At 51.7% G+C, this 16,941-nt stretch overlaps 1 protein-coding gene and 1 long non-coding RNA gene across 15 annotated transcripts; one reads left to right on the top strand and one right to left on the bottom strand.

Moving 5' to 3' along the window:
• Positions 1-1,204: 1,204 nt before the first annotated feature.
• Positions 1,205-7,409, bottom strand: SIGLEC11 (sialic acid binding Ig like lectin 11). 13 transcript variants are annotated; one of them, XR_015146309.1, is made up of 9 exons: positions 7,239-7,408; positions 6,786-7,166; positions 6,336-6,623; positions 6,100-6,147; positions 5,349-5,606; positions 4,957-5,250; positions 4,434-4,648; positions 4,078-4,144; positions 1,205-2,085 (listed from the first exon to the last, which is right to left on the bottom strand). XR_015146309.1 is itself a non-coding variant. In XM_086353793.1 (9 exons), exons 1-9 carry the CDS (start codon positions 7,282-7,284, stop codon positions 1,894-1,896), a joined length of 1,671 nt encoding a protein of 556 aa, XP_086209919.1. In that variant the 5' UTR covers positions 7,285-7,299; the 3' UTR covers positions 1,205-1,893. The 13 variants fall into 13 exon arrangements, 7 of the variants coding, with proteins under 7 accessions (XP_086209919.1, XP_086209924.1, XP_086209917.1 ...); XR_015146312.1 differs by lacking the exon at positions 4,434-4,648 and adding an exon at positions 4,649-4,745 and having other exon boundaries at positions 6,336-6,420; positions 7,239-7,407; XM_086353793.1 differs by lacking the exon at positions 4,434-4,648 and adding an exon at positions 4,649-4,745 and having other exon boundaries at positions 7,239-7,299.
• LOC147354266 (uncharacterized) lies at positions 5,272-11,024 on the top strand. Of its 2 annotated transcripts, XR_015146391.1 has the most exons (4): positions 5,272-5,407; positions 6,299-6,400; positions 7,467-7,498; positions 9,350-9,475. It is a non-coding gene; the product is annotated as an uncharacterized LOC147354266 (long non-coding RNA). The 2 variants fall into 2 exon arrangements; XR_015146392.1 differs by lacking the exons at positions 5,272-5,407; positions 6,299-6,400; positions 7,467-7,498 and adding exons at positions 7,258-7,421; positions 10,168-11,024 and having other exon boundaries at positions 9,350-9,479.
• The last annotated feature ends 5,917 nt before the right edge of the window (positions 11,025-16,941 follow it).

Genomic DNA, 16,941 nt, shown 5'->3' with positions numbered 1-16,941 from the left:
GTTTCAAAGGCAGGCTGGCCGGCAGCATGTGCAAATAATTAGGCTGGGAGGGATTGCGGAGGAGGAGCTTCAATTAAAAAGAAAAAGAAAAAAAATGGAGGAGGAGATAAACATGCCTCCTTGAATTTCGCTTTGGATATTTTAAATTATGCACCCTGCTTTGGGATGGGAAGAATCAGAAGCCAGAAGCAGGGATAAACTGCTCAGAGAAGCCTCGATTCTCCCCCTTCTCTGGAGAGGAAAGAAGAATGAGCAGACTGATGACCATTTCCTGGCTGAAAGGAAGGGTGTATAACCCTTTGCAGAAGGACGTATTCCTCAGTGAGAGAGAAAACCATCAGAAAATCTCCCACTGGCAGCCCCTCTGTGTTCACGAGTCCACAAGGGAAGAGGGACGTCAGCCACCCTTGGGGATCCCAGATCAGGCAGGAGGACTGGTCACAGTCGACGCCTGCCCCCCGACCCCGCCACCCTCCTGCCCTTGAACCACTTGGCCAAGGTCCAGCTACCCTCCTCACCCTGGTCCTCCCCTCCCCTCTCTGAGCAAGCCCAGCCAGCAGGATCAGCACTGTTCAAACAACAGGAGAAGCCCACATCCAGGCAGAGTGGCAAGAGTGTGGGCAGTGGGCAGTCTCCCTCCCTGTCTCTCAAGCAGCCTCTGTCTGTCTCCAGAGCCCAGGTGTTGACAGTTCATCCCAACTTCTGAAAGAGGAGGGTGTTGTTCTCAGCATTAATGGTCTTAGTTCTTGGAGCAGTGATCAAACCTGTATCCTCTGCGTTGGCAGGCAGATTCTTAACCACTGGACCACCAGGGAAGTCCAGACACCATTTCTAAAGGTCATTGGTCAAGAGATGCAATATAATCCTGAAAAATGGCAAGGCAAAATGTGCCAGGAAAGATGGAATTAGGACCTTCAACACCTCTAGTTTGTAGAGCAGTTCCAGCCTGAAGTTATTAACTGTATGCTAAAACATATTCCTATATTGGCTCATAACACTACTGTTGGGCGTGTTCCCTCATGAATGGAAACAATGGAAAAAGTTAAATGGACGCTCAGTGGGAAAAAGAACAAAAGCAGTTGGCCATGACCCTTGTAAAAACTATATTACAATGTAAATGGATACAGAATGGAACTGCAAGGAATTTTATAAGCAGATTCTACAAAAAAACCTCTTTAAGAACCACAATATCAAGGACACAGAATTAAAAAGAACCCTTGTCATTTATTTCAGATAATCAGTGAATGATTTTTGTGTCTGAGAAAATAGACAAGTTGGGTTTACAGGAAGCAGGCTCAGAGAAAGACCAGTTTGCAGTCTGTTCGCAGGAAGTGCCCCAGGGGTGAGTCCCAGTGGAAGGGAAGGGAGGGGCGGGCTACGGGGAGCCTAAGGATGGGATCCTGCCTAATGACAACCTCTGCTCAGCCTTGGGGGCAGGGGGAGGCACCTCTGGAGCTAGATAGCCCTGCAGAGTGGTCCCCATTTAGCCCAGCATGCCAGACCTTTATCCCAGCAGGTTGTCTTGGGAAGAGGTTTAAGCTTGGGTGAGATGCCCTTTGCACATTCATCCCCGTGGGACACTATATGCGTTAATTACTGCCTTGACGCCCCACGACAACCCTGTGAGTTAGGTTTGTGGTGTCCATTTTATGGAGCGGGAGACTGAGAAGGGAGAAGGTGACTCGCTCAAACTCACATGCATGGTTTGGTGACAGGTCTGAAACGTGAGCCCAGTTCTGCCCATCACGCCACCAGCGGGACTCGCATACGCTAGCTGGTAGCCCGTGTGCATGGAAAACTGTTCTCTCAGGCATCGTCCCGGATGTCTGTCTTCCCTGAGAAGCCCCAGGTCCCCCAGCCGCAGGTTGCAGAAGGTTGCGGGAGGCGGGGTCGTCATTTAAGGATCTTGACCTCTGCATATTCGGTGGTGCTGGTGGCAGCCTGGTCCCGAGGCTCCCGGGGCCTCAGCTTGAGGAAACTGAGGGAGGCGTAATGAAGCTCCTGATCCTCCCCCGAGAGGGGGGCGGCCACGGCTGGGGGCGGGTAGTCCAGGGGGCTGCCTGGAGGACACTCATCCTGGTAACCCTGTGTGGAGGGGAAAGAAAGGCGTCATATTAGGGTAACAGGGTCTGGGGACTTCCCTGGTGGGCCAGTGGCCAAGACTCCGCCCACTCAGTGCAGGGTCCCTGGTCAGGGAACTAAGATCCCACAAGCCACCACTAAAACATCCCACATGCCCCATGGAAGGTCAAAGATCCGCAGGCTGAAACTGAGACCCAACACAGCCACATAAAAATAAATAATTGAAAAAATTTTTAAAGGGATAAAGAGATGGAAAAGAGCAAGAAGCGTCCACAAGTGAACCAGGAAACTGAACGTTCAGTCTTTTCATCTATTCACTCCAAACATTGGCTGGGCCCCCATTCATTCGTTCATTCAATGCTTGAGAGTATTAATGCCCAGCACTTGGTAATCAGTTGCCAGTCTTTTGGATTTCTCACAACAATCTACTTGGGAGACACTGTTATCCTCATTTATCAGGTGGAGATAAATGAGGGCTGTGGCAATAAAATTGGGCTTCCCTGGTGGCTCAGACGGTAAAGAATCCGCCTGCAGTGAGGGAGACCTGGGTTTGATCCCTGGGTTGGGAAGATCCCCTGGAGGAGGGCATGGCAACTCACTCCAGTACTCTAGCCTGGAGAATCCCCATGGACAGAGGAGCCTGGTGGGCTGCAGTCCATTGGGTCTCAAAGAGTTGGACATGACTGAGTGACTAAGCACACACACATCAGGTGGAGAAATTGAAGCTAAGTGAATGTCCCCAAGCCCGACATTTAATCTTTGGTAGGGCCAAGATTTATGCTAGGTCCTTCTGACTCCAGTACTGCCTTAAGGACCTGCTCTCCTGGTGCCAGGCGCTGGATATTCAGTGAGGAACAAAGACGATGCCACCCCCTATCTCGCAGTGGCAGTGGGGGAAGCAGACACTCAAGCTGTAGTCAGTTATATTACTATCTAATAGGACCGGAATGGGATGGATGTTATAAGAAGGTCAGGGATTTGCTCAGGCCTGGACTGACCTCAGGGACCACTCATCATTACAGAGTCAGGCAAACACAATCCCCAAACTGCATTATAAGCTTTTTTGTTTGCTTGTTTTTTGTTAATATTTATCTATTTATTTGGCTACACTGGGTCTTAGTTACAGCATGCCAACTCTTAGCTGCAGCACGTAGGATCTAGTTCCCCGACCAGAAGTGGAACCCGGGCCCCCTGCGTTGGGAACGTAGAGCCTTAACCACTGGACCACCAGGGAAGCCCCCATTATGAGTGTTATAATTGAAAGATCTTATGCCGGAAAGAGTTAACCTTGCCTGAAGAAAATTTGACCTTTTGCTCCAGCACCTGGGAGGGAACCTCTAAGCCCTTGAAATGTCTTGCCTGATAAGTTTGTCTCAGAACTTGCCTGGTGGTATCTTGGGGACCCCTGAAATTGATTTTGCTGGTAGTACATAGTAGTTATTTTGGGGAGATCCTTGCGGCATCCTGTCTTGGGGAGGTGAGGTAGGAAGTGGGGGCAACGTGGGTCTGGGGTCCAGAGAGAAAGGAGGAGGGCCCAGTTGGAAATAAATGCCATCAGTAAGATGGATTAGTGGTCCTTGGCTCTCGAGAGAGGAGCCAGAGGGCAAAAGGGAGGGGCTCCCAGGTCATTGGACTGAGTAGCTGTGTTGATGGGTTGTTGTTTTAGTGTCTGACTCTTTGCAACTCCATGGACTATATCCCACCAGGCTCCTGTGTCCATGGTACTTCCCAGGCAAGAATACTGGAGTGGGTTGCCATTTTCTCCTGCAGGGGATCTTCCCAACCCAGGGATAGAACTCATGTGTCCTGCATTGGCAGGTGGATTCTTTACCAGCTGAGCCACCTGGGAAGCCCCATGCTGATGGGACCTAAGAGGAAAAGTCTGTGTGGGTCGTGATGAGCACCTGAGTCATCACGAGGACTGCGGCCATGGCAGTCAGCCAGGTGGGGAGTCAGCCAGCTGGGATCCTGAGGGACCGAGGGCTCATCACTCACCTGGGAGGTGGGACCCAGTGTGCAAGGTTCATCCTTCTCACGGGCTGCCTTCCTGCAGGTCTTCACTCTGAGAGGGGAAGCCAGGACCTCTGAGCAGCCCAGCTGGCTCAGAGCTTGCAGAGTGGCTATTGCCCCCTTCCTAACCCCCTCCCCATCCCCACTTGAGGCTAGAAGGGCTGGAACTTCCCCTGGCAGGCCAGTGGCCAGTGGTTAAGACTCGGCTCTTCCACTGCAGGCTCGATTTCTGGTTGGGGAACTAAGATCCCACTTGCTGCGTGGGGCAGCCAAAAGATAAGAAAACTTGAGAGAGAGACAGGCTAGAAGGGCTGACCAAGGCCAAGAGGTAGGGCACGCACCTCGTCTCATGACCTTCATAGCAACAATGGGCATCCTTCACCAATGGCTGGGGTGCACGGTGGGGGGGACAGATCCTGCTCTGATTCCCTGACCCATGACCCGGTTCTCCAAAGCGCCATACCGTCCAGATTCCTCCAGAGGGGGCCCTCCAGGGATTCCAAGGCCATCCCCTTCCCCACCCTGCACTCGCCCGGCCCCCAGAGACGACACTAACCTGAAGAAGATGAGGCAGGAGCAGAGACTGAGCAGGCCAGCGGCGCCAGCTCCCCCGATGGCCCCCAGAAAAAATTCCCCTCCAAGCCTGGGCTTCCCTGCAGACGAGCAAGATTTACCCACGTGCCCCCTCCTCCTGTAGAGTTTGAGCTCTCCTGTCCTCAGTCCCCAGCCAGCCGAAGAACAGTTCTCTGCCCCCACCCCTGCCTCTCAACCCTCCTGCCCAGGCCCTTCTCCACACCAAGCATCATCTTCTCTAGGATGACTCCTGTCCCCTCTAAGCTTCTCCCCCTCCAACAGACCCCTGACCTGGCAGCAGCAGGACAGACCCGCTCCGGGCCCCGTGGACGTTCAGGGCCTCGCAGCTGAGGCTGAGGCCGGAGCTGAGCCCCTCACGGAGGCTCAGGGAGCCATTGGCCCAGGGCCCGGCGGAGCTGGAGGCGACCTCGAAGGAGGCGTTGCTGGTGTTGCTGAACTCCCCCTCCAGCAGCCCCTCGCCCAGCCACCAGCGCAGGGAGGGGGCCGGCCGGGCTCTGGAGGAGCAGCTGCAGCGCAGACCCTTGTCCTCCTGGGAGCAGGAGGGGCCCAGCAGCTGCGGGGGTGCTGCAGGGAGGGAGGAGAGTCAGTGGTGTCTGTCCCCTCCCTGCACCCGAGTTTCCTCTCCCCGGGGGGTTTTCTTCCCCCCTTCCCCTGCAGCTCACTCTGCACAGAGAGATGCACGGAGATCCACAGGGAGCCCCGAGGGTGCTGAGCTCGGCAGGTGAGTTCGCCTTCGTGGCCCGACTCCACTCGGGGCAGGTACAGGACCCCAGGGCTTGAAGGATGTGAGGGGCTCAGGGTCTGGCTCCCCCGGGACCAGCTCAGTGTGGCTGGGGGGTTGCTGTCGGTGTCGCAGGCCAGGCGCAGAGAGTCTCCTTCCAGAACAGGAAGAGATGAGCCATTCCCCAGGTGTTTTAGCTCTGGAGAGAGAGAGAGACGCAGAGAGACATAGGGGCACAGACAGCTGAGCCCAGACTCTGAAGCCCTGTCTCTGTTTCTCTATCCTGTTTGTTTTTTTCAAGTTGCCAAGAGATCCCACAAGTAGCTTTAAGCAGCTTTATAGAGACATAATTCACAAACCATACAATTCCATTTACATACCACTTGAAAGTCACTCGGATAACCATCACCACAGTCAATTTTAGAACATTTTCACGACCCCCTCCGAAACACTCTGCACCCCTCAGCCATTTCCCCCAATCCTTCCATTAACCCAGCCCTATGTGACCACGACTGTCTCTCTAGATTTGTGTCTTCCAGACGTGGTGTGTAAACATCGGGCTTCTTCCCCTCAAGGTGATGTTTCTGAGGTTCATCTACGTGTATCCGGAATGAACGGGGGGTGGGGCCTTGGGGGGTGGGGCTCTCCCTTCTCTGCGATCCCTGCCATGCTGCACGGCCCTCCCTTCCTACCTGTGCCAATTCCTCCGGAGAGGCTGATGGTCAGCTTCTGGGGAGGATCTGGAGGCAGAGACGCCATGGTGAGGAAGGGAGTCCGAGCTGCCCCTGCCCCAGCCCCCTTCCCAGGGTCCCCCACACTTCCAGAAGCAAAGCAGAACAGGACCCCCCCCACCCAAGCCCCTGGCTTGGGGTCACCAGCGCCCATTCCCAGCCCCACAGGCACCCCGAGGGCCTGGCCCGGTGCTCACAGGACACATTGAGCGTGACAGTCCTCTCTGCGCTCACAGAAGCCCTGCGGAAGGTCACCCGACAGGTGAGGCTCGTCCCGTGATCCTGCGGGCGGGGGGTGAGCAGGATCTCCGAGGAGTTATAGGCCTCCGTGGAGTCCAGTCCCGGGGGTCTGAGGGCAGCCCCGGTCCAAGAGATGGTGGGGGGCTTGGCCCAGTCACAGGCCTCTGGCAGGGAGCATTTGAGGTGGCTGCTGGAGCCGGACTCCAGGGGCTCCTCGATGTGGACATTGGGGGTCCATGTTCGTGCTGGAGAGGAGAGATGGAGAGGCCAGACCCCAAGGGGCACCCCTATGTGTGCCCACCCTGATCTGACTGTGGGCCACTGTCCCCCACTGCCCTCAGAGATGGAGGGGCAGGGTCCATCCTTCCCACCCTCCCTGACCTCGGTTCCTGGGGACCCTTCCATACCGATCACGTTCACAGTGAGCTGGTTATTCTTGTAACTGTGTTCTGCAGCTTCTCTTATCAGCTGAAAATAATAGTTTCCACTGTCCCTCTTGCGGGCCTCTGCGATGCCCAGGGAGCAGTTGTTGGCCCTGGGGTCCCCAAGGAGGTGGAATGGGATATTTCTCTTCTTCTTCCCACCCTGGGCTGAGTTGTCTGTGGCCACAAGAACATCCTCTTGGAGTCTATCCTCTTTCCGGAACCATGCGCCGTAAACGTGTGTGGACTTGGCCCAGCCAAGCTGGGGGTAGGAGACGTTACAGGGCACGGAGACGCACAGACCCTCCTGCACTGTCACCGATCCCTGCACTTGCAGCTGGTATAGTGATTCCTTCTCCGGGGACCCTGGAGGAACACAGAGGCTCAGCTGCAGCCCCAGAGCCAGCCCGGGACCCGCTCTCCCCATGACCCACTCACCCGCCCACAGCAGGGGCAGCAGGGGCAGCAGCAGCAGCCTCTCCATGTCCAAGGGGCCAGGAGTTCCCAGGGCAGTCCAGTTTCTGGACCTGCTTCTCTGTCCGTGAAGGAAGCTCCAACAGGACAGGGAGAGTGACCATCCACAAATGAGCAAAAGAGGAAGCTCGGAGCTGCCGAAGTCTGGTAAATATCTCTTCTGACTTCTCCTTTCCTGCTTGGACGTTGCAGGGCAGCTCTAATTCAGGATGCAGCCACCCTGGGTGAGCCTCGGGCCAGTGGGGCTCTCAAGGGAAATGGGTGGGGAGGGGCTGCAGAGGCAGGGATGCAGTCATTCATTCATTTGCCAGGCAAATGTCGACTCCATGAAGGAGCTGAGGGCAGAGGAAGGCAAGGCCTCACAAATCCTGCCTCACTGTTTTCGCGACCCCAAACCCAGGATCCCCAAAGGACACAATCTCCCTGCCTGTCCTGGGGACATGTCTGTGTCCACATAAGGCCTCCAGCTCCACAGTAGGAAGTGAACTATTTACACAGGGCCCCATGCTCCGAAGGGCTTCCCAACTGAGGTTTGATGCTCTAAGAGGGTCATCTTGAAATTGCTAATAATTTTGATCTTTGACTTTGTGTTCTATAAGTGAAATCTCATGGGATAAGGAGCACACACCTGGGGAACTGGAAGCTTGGATCACACCAGGTCGATCCAGGGACAGCCTAGATCAAGAGACAGGTTCTCAGCCCCCTTCCCACCTCCATCCCCCTACTCAGGCATAGAGAGAGTCTGGAACGTGCTGTGTTGAGTGCCTGTGAGAGTCTACACTGCTCACCCGCCCCCCAACTCCCAGTCAAACCTGAGGAATTGGCCATTAGCTAGTAAATTAAAAACACTGAAGAGGGACTTCCGAGGTGGTCCAATGGCTAAGACTCCGGGCTCCTAATGCAGGGGGTTCAATCCATAGTCTAGTTGGGGAACTAGATCCCACATGCTGCAATTAAGATTTGGTATGCTGCAATGAAGATCAAAGAACTAAGAGCTGGCTCAGCCAGATAAATGTATTAATATATATATACGTTATAATTTATTATTATTATTTATTATAATATATATATATTTGCACAGGGCCACATACTTGGAAGGGGACTACATTTTAAAGTAGACTACTGGTTGCCTGGGGCTGTGGGTGTGATTGTTGATGGGTGTGAGGTCTCCTTTTAGGAGAGATGTAAAAGTTCTGGAACCAGATGGTGGAGAGGGTGCCACACCATCGAGAATGCACTTTGTGTCATGGAATTGTATACTTTAAAATGGTTAAAATGGTAAATTCTACGTGATGGGTATTTTACAACAATTTTTTTTTTTTAATTTGGCCACACTGCATGGCTTGTGGGATCTTAGTTCCCTGACCAGGCATTGAACCTGTGCCCCCTGCAGTGGAAGCTCTGTGTCTTAACCACAGGACTGCCAGGGAAATCCCCCATCAATTTTTTTTTTAATGCTAAAAAAAAAAGGAAAAAGGTTTTTCCTACTTTTTTTTTTTTTTTTTGGTCAAAGGGGCCGCACATTTTCATTTTGTCTGGGGGCCTGCAGAAGATTTAGGCATCTCCAGTGAGAAGCTTCCAGACTGAGACCTGTGCTAGCAGGAGAGCATGGTCAGCACTGCCCAGAGGCTGAGTTGATGAGTGTCCATCCCTCTCCTGAAGGTCAGAACAAAATAGCAACGAAGGACGCGTATCTGGGGCGACTCTGTTGGCCAGCTCCAACCCAGCTCCCCAAGTGACTGGCAATGCACGTAGTCAAGAATTAACCTCGGGATTTCCCTGGCAGTCCAGGGGTTAAGACTCCATGCTTCCACTGCAGGGGGTTCGGGTTTAATCCCTGGTCTGGGAACTAAGATGGCCAGAAAAAAAAAAATTACCTTCATCCAAAGAGAGGTGTGGGCTTTGCCCAGCAACTGTGAGGGAATGCTAAGCCCTTGGCATGCGTGTCTCGGTGTCCACATTTCCTTTTTTTTTTTTTTTTAAAAAAAGAATACCTACCAGTCATATTGGATTGCATGCATGCGTGCTAAGTCGCTTCAGTTGTGTCTGATTCTTTGCAACCCTATGGACTGTAGCCCACCAGGCTCCTCTGTCTATGGGGATTCTCCAGGGAAGAATACTAGAGTGAGTTGCCATGCCATCCTCCAGGGGATCTCCCCGACCCAGGGATCAAACCAGAATCTCTTACGTCTCCTGCATTGGCAGGTGAGTTCTTTGCCACTAGCGCCACCTGGGAAGCCCTCATATTGGATTAGGGCCCCCCCCGCCCCCGACCCCGACCATGACTTCATCTAACTTGATCACATGCAAAGACCTTGTTTCCAAACAAGGTCCCATTCACAGGGATTGGGGGTTGGGACTTGAACATCTTTTGTTGGGCGGGGGGACACAAACCTATAACAGGCCCCCAGTAAGCACTAGACTCCAAGGTCTATGCTCCATCTGCATTGTCACACGTTGCCCCTGGGTGTATTGGTCAGCTCTGAGTTGCCGTAACATACCACTCAGCTGGTAAAGAATCTACCTGCAATGCAGGAGACCCTGGTTCAATTCCTGGGTTGGGAAGATCCCTGGGGAAGGGATAAGCTACCCACGCCAGTATTCTTGGGCTTCCCTGGTGGCTCAGACGGTAAAGAATCTGCCTGCAATTCAGGAGACCTGGGTTCGATCTCTGGATTGGAAAGATCCCCTGGAGGAGGGCATGGCAACCCACTCCAGTATTCTTGCCTGGAGAATCCCCATGGACAGAGGAGTCTGGTGGGCTGCAGTCCATGGGGTTGCAAAGAGTCAGACACGACTGAGTGACTAAGCACAGCGCAACATATCACACTCTGGGCAGCTTATACAACATAAATGTGGGAAAAAAAAAAAACAGAAATGTACTTTCTCACAGTTCTGGAGGCCAGAAGTCCAAGATCAAGATCAAGATCAAGGTGTCTGCCTGGAGAGGGCCTGCTTCCTGGCCGGGAGATGATTGCCTCCTCACTGTCCCCTCACGTGGCAGAGACAGAGAGAGGGAGAGACAGAGAGAGGATGCTCCTGTCTGTGTCTCTTCCTCTAAGGACACTAATCCTATTGTATAAGGATCCCACCCTTATGACTTCAATAACCTTGCTCCCTTGTCTTCCTCTCCAACTACAGTCATGTGTGGGGGTTAGGGCTTCAACTTATGAACTGGAGGGGACACAGTTGAGTCCATAGCACTGGGAAAATTAACCACTGTCCACAGTGGAAGAGGCCACCAGAAGCGTGTGCCTGGCCTCCCCTCAGTACTGCCTTGGGCAATTTTTACTTTGCAGATTCTATTCTATTTTCTATTCTCTTCTATTCTATGGACTTCCCAGGTGGCTCAGTGGTAAAGAATCCACCTGCCAATGCAGGGTACTGGCTTCTATCCCTGGGTTGGGAAGATCCCCTGGAGAAGGAAATGGCAATCCACTTCAGTACTCTTGCCTGGGAAATCCCATGAACAGAGGAGCCTGGCCAGCTATAGCCCATGGGGATCACAAAAAGAGTCAGACAGGACTTAGTGACTAAACAACAACACAACATTCTATTTTTCCCTTTGGCTGTGCCACATGGCTTGCAAGATCTTAGTTCCTCCACCAGGAATCAAAATTGGAACCTGGGCAGTAAAAGTGCAAAGTCCTAAACACTGGACCACTAGGGGATTCCCAGGTGTGCAGATTTTAATCTGTATCCTTCTGTTGTAACAAAGCATCAGTATAACAATTTCTCTGAATTCTTTAAGTCTTTCCAATGACTAATTGAACTTCAGAGTGGTTTGGGGGCATAACTAGAACAGTCTGTTTCCCTCCTCAGACTGCGGTGCAAAAAGCCATGGTTTCCCTAAGTGGGGGCGATGGTGCCCCCCTATGAGGGTCTGTCCAACCTGGGGACCAGAACTCACATTCTCGGGTGCTACCTGCCCCCCACCCCCACTGCTGCCCCACAATCATCAGCTCTCACAGAGCTCAGAGCTTGTGTAGGATGGAGAGTTGCTGACCAGGAAAACTGCTGAGTTTTATTACAGATACTAGAAGGAAACAGGGGAAATGCAGCCTGAAAATGCACAAATGCTCAGTTCCTTTTCATCTCTGGCTAGTTCCTCACTTTACTTCCCTATTGCTTGGTCTTTCAAACAGGAGGCTACATCACTTTTAACTGAATGGCCCCCGCTGGTACCAAGCTGCGGCATGTCCCTCCCCTTGCCCTTGCTACTGTGTCATCTGCACCCCGGGCTGGGGGCCATGGAGAGCAGCCCTCGGGGCACAGGCTCTCAGGAGAAGGAGCACCAGGACCTCTGTCTGTGCTTTGTCTTGTTTTGAGTCAGTTTTCCAATTTCTGCTGAGTTGCAGAATGGGCCCAGAACACTTCCCTTCTTTCAAATCAATTAGACTGTTCATTGCTTGTCCAATAGATGGCCAGAAAGACTGGGAGCGGGGAGGTCAGCCGCTGGCAGGATTCCAGGGAGACCCAGGGCCACAGGACATGGGCACTTAGTGGGTGCTCAGGACCCAGGTGTCACTCCAAGTCAGGAACTCTATTCCTTCTCTGCTGCGAGAGATGTCATTGCCTCTGGGTCTTCTTGGCCTGAAAACTACGTTCGGCTGCCTGAATATAGGGTTCCACCCCTCTCGGGAGAAATAGTAGGGTGGAGAGTGTATCCCAGATGTGTGTGTATGTAAACTCTTGCACGTGTCTGCAAGTGTGTTTGGGGCCCAGGACAGACCATCTCAAAATATGCTTCAGGACTTCCCTGGTGGTCCAGGGGTTAAGAATCCACCTTCCAGTGCAGGGGACGTGGGTTGGATCCCTGGATGGGGAACTAAGATCCCACATGCTGCGGGGCAACTAAACCCACAAGCCTCAACTATAGAGAAGCCCGTGCAACTGAGACCTGATGCAGCCAAAAATAAATGTTTTTTAAAAAAGAAGAAGAAAATGGCCAACATAAGACACTCTGACCCCCCTTTCTTTCTCCCTGAAAGCAGAAAATAAATCTCTCCTGTGAAAGGTATCCTCCCCATACCTGAAGGAGGACACCCTTATCAGCAGACATAGGGAATCAAGCCAAGAAGCCTGAGTAAACAAACCTTCCTGTGCTTAGTCATAGACGTGTCCGACTCTTTGTGACTCCATGGACTGTACTCTCCAGGCTCCTCTGTCCATCGGGATTCTCCAGGCAAGAATACTGGAGTTTGTTGCCATGCCCTCCTCTAGGGGATCTTCCCAATTCAGGGATCAAACCCAGGTCTCCCGCAATGCAGGCTGATTCTTGACTATCTGAGCCACCAGGGAAGCCCAAACAAACCTCGGGAAACCTTGGGTTACTGCCTTGATTTCCTGTCACAAGACTAAATTCTCTTTAGAGTCTCACTAATTGGGCCCCCAAAGCCTCTTTATCCTGTCAACTCCTCACAGATTTATTGTTTCTTTGCCTGAAAAGTATAAATGCTGTCCAAGTTGGCCACTTCTTAAGTCCCATCCCAGGTGGAGGATTCTAAAACACAGTGTCTGTGACCAGCTGATAGCAGCCCCCAGAGACATCCTGGTCTTAATCCCTGGAACCTGTGACTATGTTACCTTGCAGGACAAAAGGCCTTTGCAGCTGTGATCACGTTCAGGATTTGGGGATGGAGAGATTCCCCAGGTGGACTTCACTGTGATCACAGGTTTATGAGAGAGAGGCAGAGAGAGGGAACTCGGACCACAGCAGGGGGAAAGGAGTAGACGGCAACACAAGAGATTGTAGTGATACCTTCAGGGCTTCCCTGGTGGCTCCCTGAGAAATACCATGGACAGAGGGGCCTGGGGGCTGCTGTCCAGGGGGTCGCAAAAGAGTCGGACACGACTGAGCGACTAAACACGTGACGCCACCACCCAAACCTGCAAAAAGCAAGGAGGAGATTCACCTTAAGATCCTCTGGAAGAAACAACTGCTGCCAACATTTTGATTTTATCCCCCTGAGACTCCTTTTAGACTTCTGGACTCCAGAACCATATGACGATGTATTTGTGTTGTTTTAAGTTGAAATTGAAGCCCTGCTCCCCTGAGAGGCTCCAGGGGAGAACCCATCCTCCTGCCTCCGGGCCCCTTCTGCCATCTGCAAAGCCAACGGCGTCGCTTTCTCTGCCTGACTCCGCTTTTATCTGCTTTTCCATCACGCGTCCTTCTCTTCTGTGCTCAAATCTCCCTCCGCCTCCCTCTTAGGAAAATCCTTGTGGTTACATTTAGGGCCAACTCAGGGAACCCCCGATAATTGCCCCATCTCAAAATGCTTAGCTTAACCACATCAGCAGGGTCCTTTCTACCACAGAAATTACCATCCACAGGTTTCCAAAGATAAGGACCTGGATACCTTGGAGGGCTCTGTTCTTGCACATAAATATTGCATGATTCCCTTTACACGAAGTGCTCAAACTGGGCAAAGTCACAGGGGCAGAAAGCAGATTAGTGGTGTCCAGGAGCTGAGCGGAGGGCGGTTTGGGGGGTGACTGACTGTTTAACTGGTTTAGGGTTCCTGTTTGGGGGTGGGGGAAGGGATGAAAAAGTTCTGGAGTGAGATAGCAGTGATGGTTGTGCCACATTATGAATGTGCCAAATGCCACTGAATTACACACTTTAAGATGGTTAAAACCGTAAATTGTACGTTATGGATTTTTAAAAAATGGAGTACAGTTGATTTACAGTGCGTTAGTCTCAGGTGTGAAGGCAATGGCAACCCACTCGTGTTCTTGCCTGGAGAATCCCAGGGACGGGGGAGCCTGGTGGGCTGCCGTCTGTGGGGTCGCACAGAGTCAGACACGACTAAAGCGACTTAGCAGCAGCAGCAGCAGCAGTCTCAAGTGTACAGCAAAGTGATTCAGTTACATATATACATATATATGTTCTTTTTCAGATTCTTTCCCATTACAGGTTATTACAAAATATTGAGCAGAGTTCACTGTGCTGTATACAGTAGGTCCTCGTTGTTTGCCTGTTTTATATATAGTAGCTCATATCTGTTAATTCCAAACGCCTCATTTATCCCTCTCCCTGCTTTCTTCTTTGGAAGCCATAACTTTTTTTTCCTGCACTGGCAGGTGGATTTCTTTACCACTGAGCCACCTGGGTCATGTATGAGTCATGTATGGATGTGAGAGTTGGACTATAAAGAAAGCTGAGCACTGAAGAATTGGTGCTTTTGAACTGTGGTGTTGGAGAAGAATCTTGAGAGTCCCTTGGACTGCAAGGAGATCCAGCCAGTCCATCCTAAAGGACATCGTCCTGAATATTCATTGGAAGGACTAATGCTGAAGCTGAAACTCCAGTACTTTGGCCACCTGATGTGAAGAACTGACTCACTGGGAAAGACCCTGATGATGGGAAAGATTGAAGGCAGGAAGAGAAGGGATGATAGAGGATGAGATGGTTGGATGGCATCTCTGACTCTATGGACATGAGTTTGAGCAAGCTCCGGGTGTTGGTGATGGACAGGGAAGCCTGGTGTGCTGCAGTCCATGGGGTTGCAAAGAGTCAGACAAGACAGGGACTGAACTGAACTGAGCCACCTGGGAAGCCCAAGATGGTCATAGGGAACTCCAAGCGGAACTTGAACATGGTTGAACATTTAGGGCAAGACCACAGAGCAGCAGGTATGATACAGGTATCCTGGGACCTGGTCATGTAATTGGCCTGCACCTTCTGGCCCTGTTAGATCCCCTTCTCCTGAGAGGGCTAATGCCACGCCCAACCTTACTTCATAGTTTATCACAATTCAGAACTGAAGAGGCAGCTCCATGAATCTTACTGACCAGCTCACTTTCCTTTCCTTGTACATCTATACTTCAGTGTGGATGTCGTTGACAGTAAGAAAATGATTTATTTACTTGTCTGGCTATTCTGCTGACCCAGAGATAGGGCCCCAAGCTAGTTTCAGTCGTGATTCCAACACTGACTGTTGTGTTGTTGGGGCCTAGGCTCTGCTAGAGTATTTCACTGGCTTCAGCACCCACACCGCCCCCTCCTCCACCCCACCACTATGCCAAGGAAATGGGGTTTATTTCTACCCCAAATTCTATGCCAAGGAAAAGCCTCTGGGCTGGGAATTGGGGATCACTGGGCTCAACTCAAGAGTTCTCCTTAGGAGAAAAAAAATATGGCTTTGGTGATCCCTACTCTGATCCTCAGTTTTCTTTTCTGTAAAATGGGAAATTTTAGCAATTGATTTAATAAACATACCAGACCCTTCAAAATAATTTACAAATATTAACTCATTTAATATTCATGATGACCCTATGAAGCAGGTGTTATTAGACCCATTTTAGAGCAGAGGAAATTGAGGCACAGAGAGGCTATGCAAGCTGCCCAAGGTCACACAGCCGGCAGGACTCCACCCGGGGTTGTCTCATACAAGTCTAGGCGAGGAGGCCTCCCTGGACCGGCGGGGTGGTGAATTTGAGGTACTGTCCGTCCTCACCCACCAAATACGCGCTCTGGGAGATGCACGGAGGCATTTAATGAACATTGTGGAATGAAGGGATAAGTGGGTATCTTAGGATGGCCACATTCCTTCGTGACCACCTGCGCCCTCCTGCCATGCTCTGTTCGGGGAATTCTATTCGTGGTCAGGGCTTCAGTCGCAGTAAACCCGACCCTCAGGGCGAGCTGGAACCCCAAGATCAAGCGCTTGGGCTGAGTAGAGGATAGAGGATAACTCATTCACGTCGGGGCACGGGCGCCCCCTGGCGGTAGAGTCCTGCTAAGACTCTGAAGTCTTAGCTGAAGCTAAAACTCCAGTACTTTGGCCACCTGATGTGAAGAACTGACTCCTTGGAAAAGAAAAGACCCTGATGATGGGAAAGATTGAAGGCAGGAAGAGAAGGGAATGATAGAGGATGAGATGGTTGGATGGCATCTCCGACTCTATGGACATGAGTTTGAGCAAGCTCCGGGTGTTGGTGATGGACAGGGAAGCCTGGTGTGCTGCAGTCCATGGGGTTGCAAAGAGTCAGACAAGACAGGGACTGAACTGAACTGAGCCACCTGGGAAGCCCAAGATGGTCATAGGGAACTCCAAGCGGAACTTGAACATGGTTGAACATTCAGGGCAAGACCAGGAGCCTCCGGGACACAGGAAACGTTTGCTTTGGGCAGAGTGGGATCTGGCATCTCAAAGTGAGTTGATAGCGATTGTATTAGGTGGCAGTGTCTGAAAATCAGTGTATGATGCTGGCTGCCGTCTACCAGTGGCTTCCAAACTTTTCTTACCGTGATGCAAAGCTATTACATCAACATAGTCTGGCAAAATACTACTGATACATGGTATTTTCTACTGTTCTATTCGTATCTTTCAACACTGGTCAGAACCCTTTAAATTGATTCCCAACTCTGTAATGGGTGCCCATCTGCACGAATTTTTTTCCAGCTCATAAAGAAAGATTATCATGGAGAAAGTGTTAGCACCCAGATCCGACTCTCCATTACCAGGTCACCGCTCATTTACCTCCTGACTTCCCCTGGAATCTCGGCTCTGACAGCACAGCGAGATTGCTCTTCAACACCGGGTGCCCCACAACTGTGCTCCAGCCACCCGGCCCCTTTGGTGTCACCCTCTTTGGTGACAAGGACCAGGGGGAGCTGGCACCTTTGGCTATTCTTTCTTTCACTGTCTACATCCTAAAT

Source organism: Bos grunniens, chromosome 18, assembly GCF_055505025.1.
Source record: "Bos grunniens cultivar Pamir isolate PY7600 chromosome 18, Bosgru_T2T1.0, whole genome shotgun sequence".
Lineage (NCBI taxonomy): Eukaryota > Metazoa > Chordata > Mammalia > Artiodactyla > Bovidae > Bos > Bos grunniens.
This window is presented reverse-complemented; position numbering and strand designations above follow the sequence as displayed.

Excerpts from the sequence above, each read along its gene's own strand:
- SIGLEC11 (XM_086353791.1), bottom strand. The coding sequence starts at position 7,284 with ATGGAGAGGCTGCTGCTGCTGCCCCTGCTGCCCCTGCTGTGGGCGG. Across the intron at positions 5,251-5,348 it reads CGTGCATCTCTCTGTGCAGA|CACCCCCGCAGCTGCTGGGC; the intron begins GTGAGCTGCAGG and ends CCCTCCCTGCAG. Across the intron at positions 4,746-4,956 it reads GTCTGTCCTGCTGCTGCCAG|GGAAGCCCAGGCTTGGAGGG; the intron begins GTCAGGGGTCTG and ends GCTCGTCTGCAG.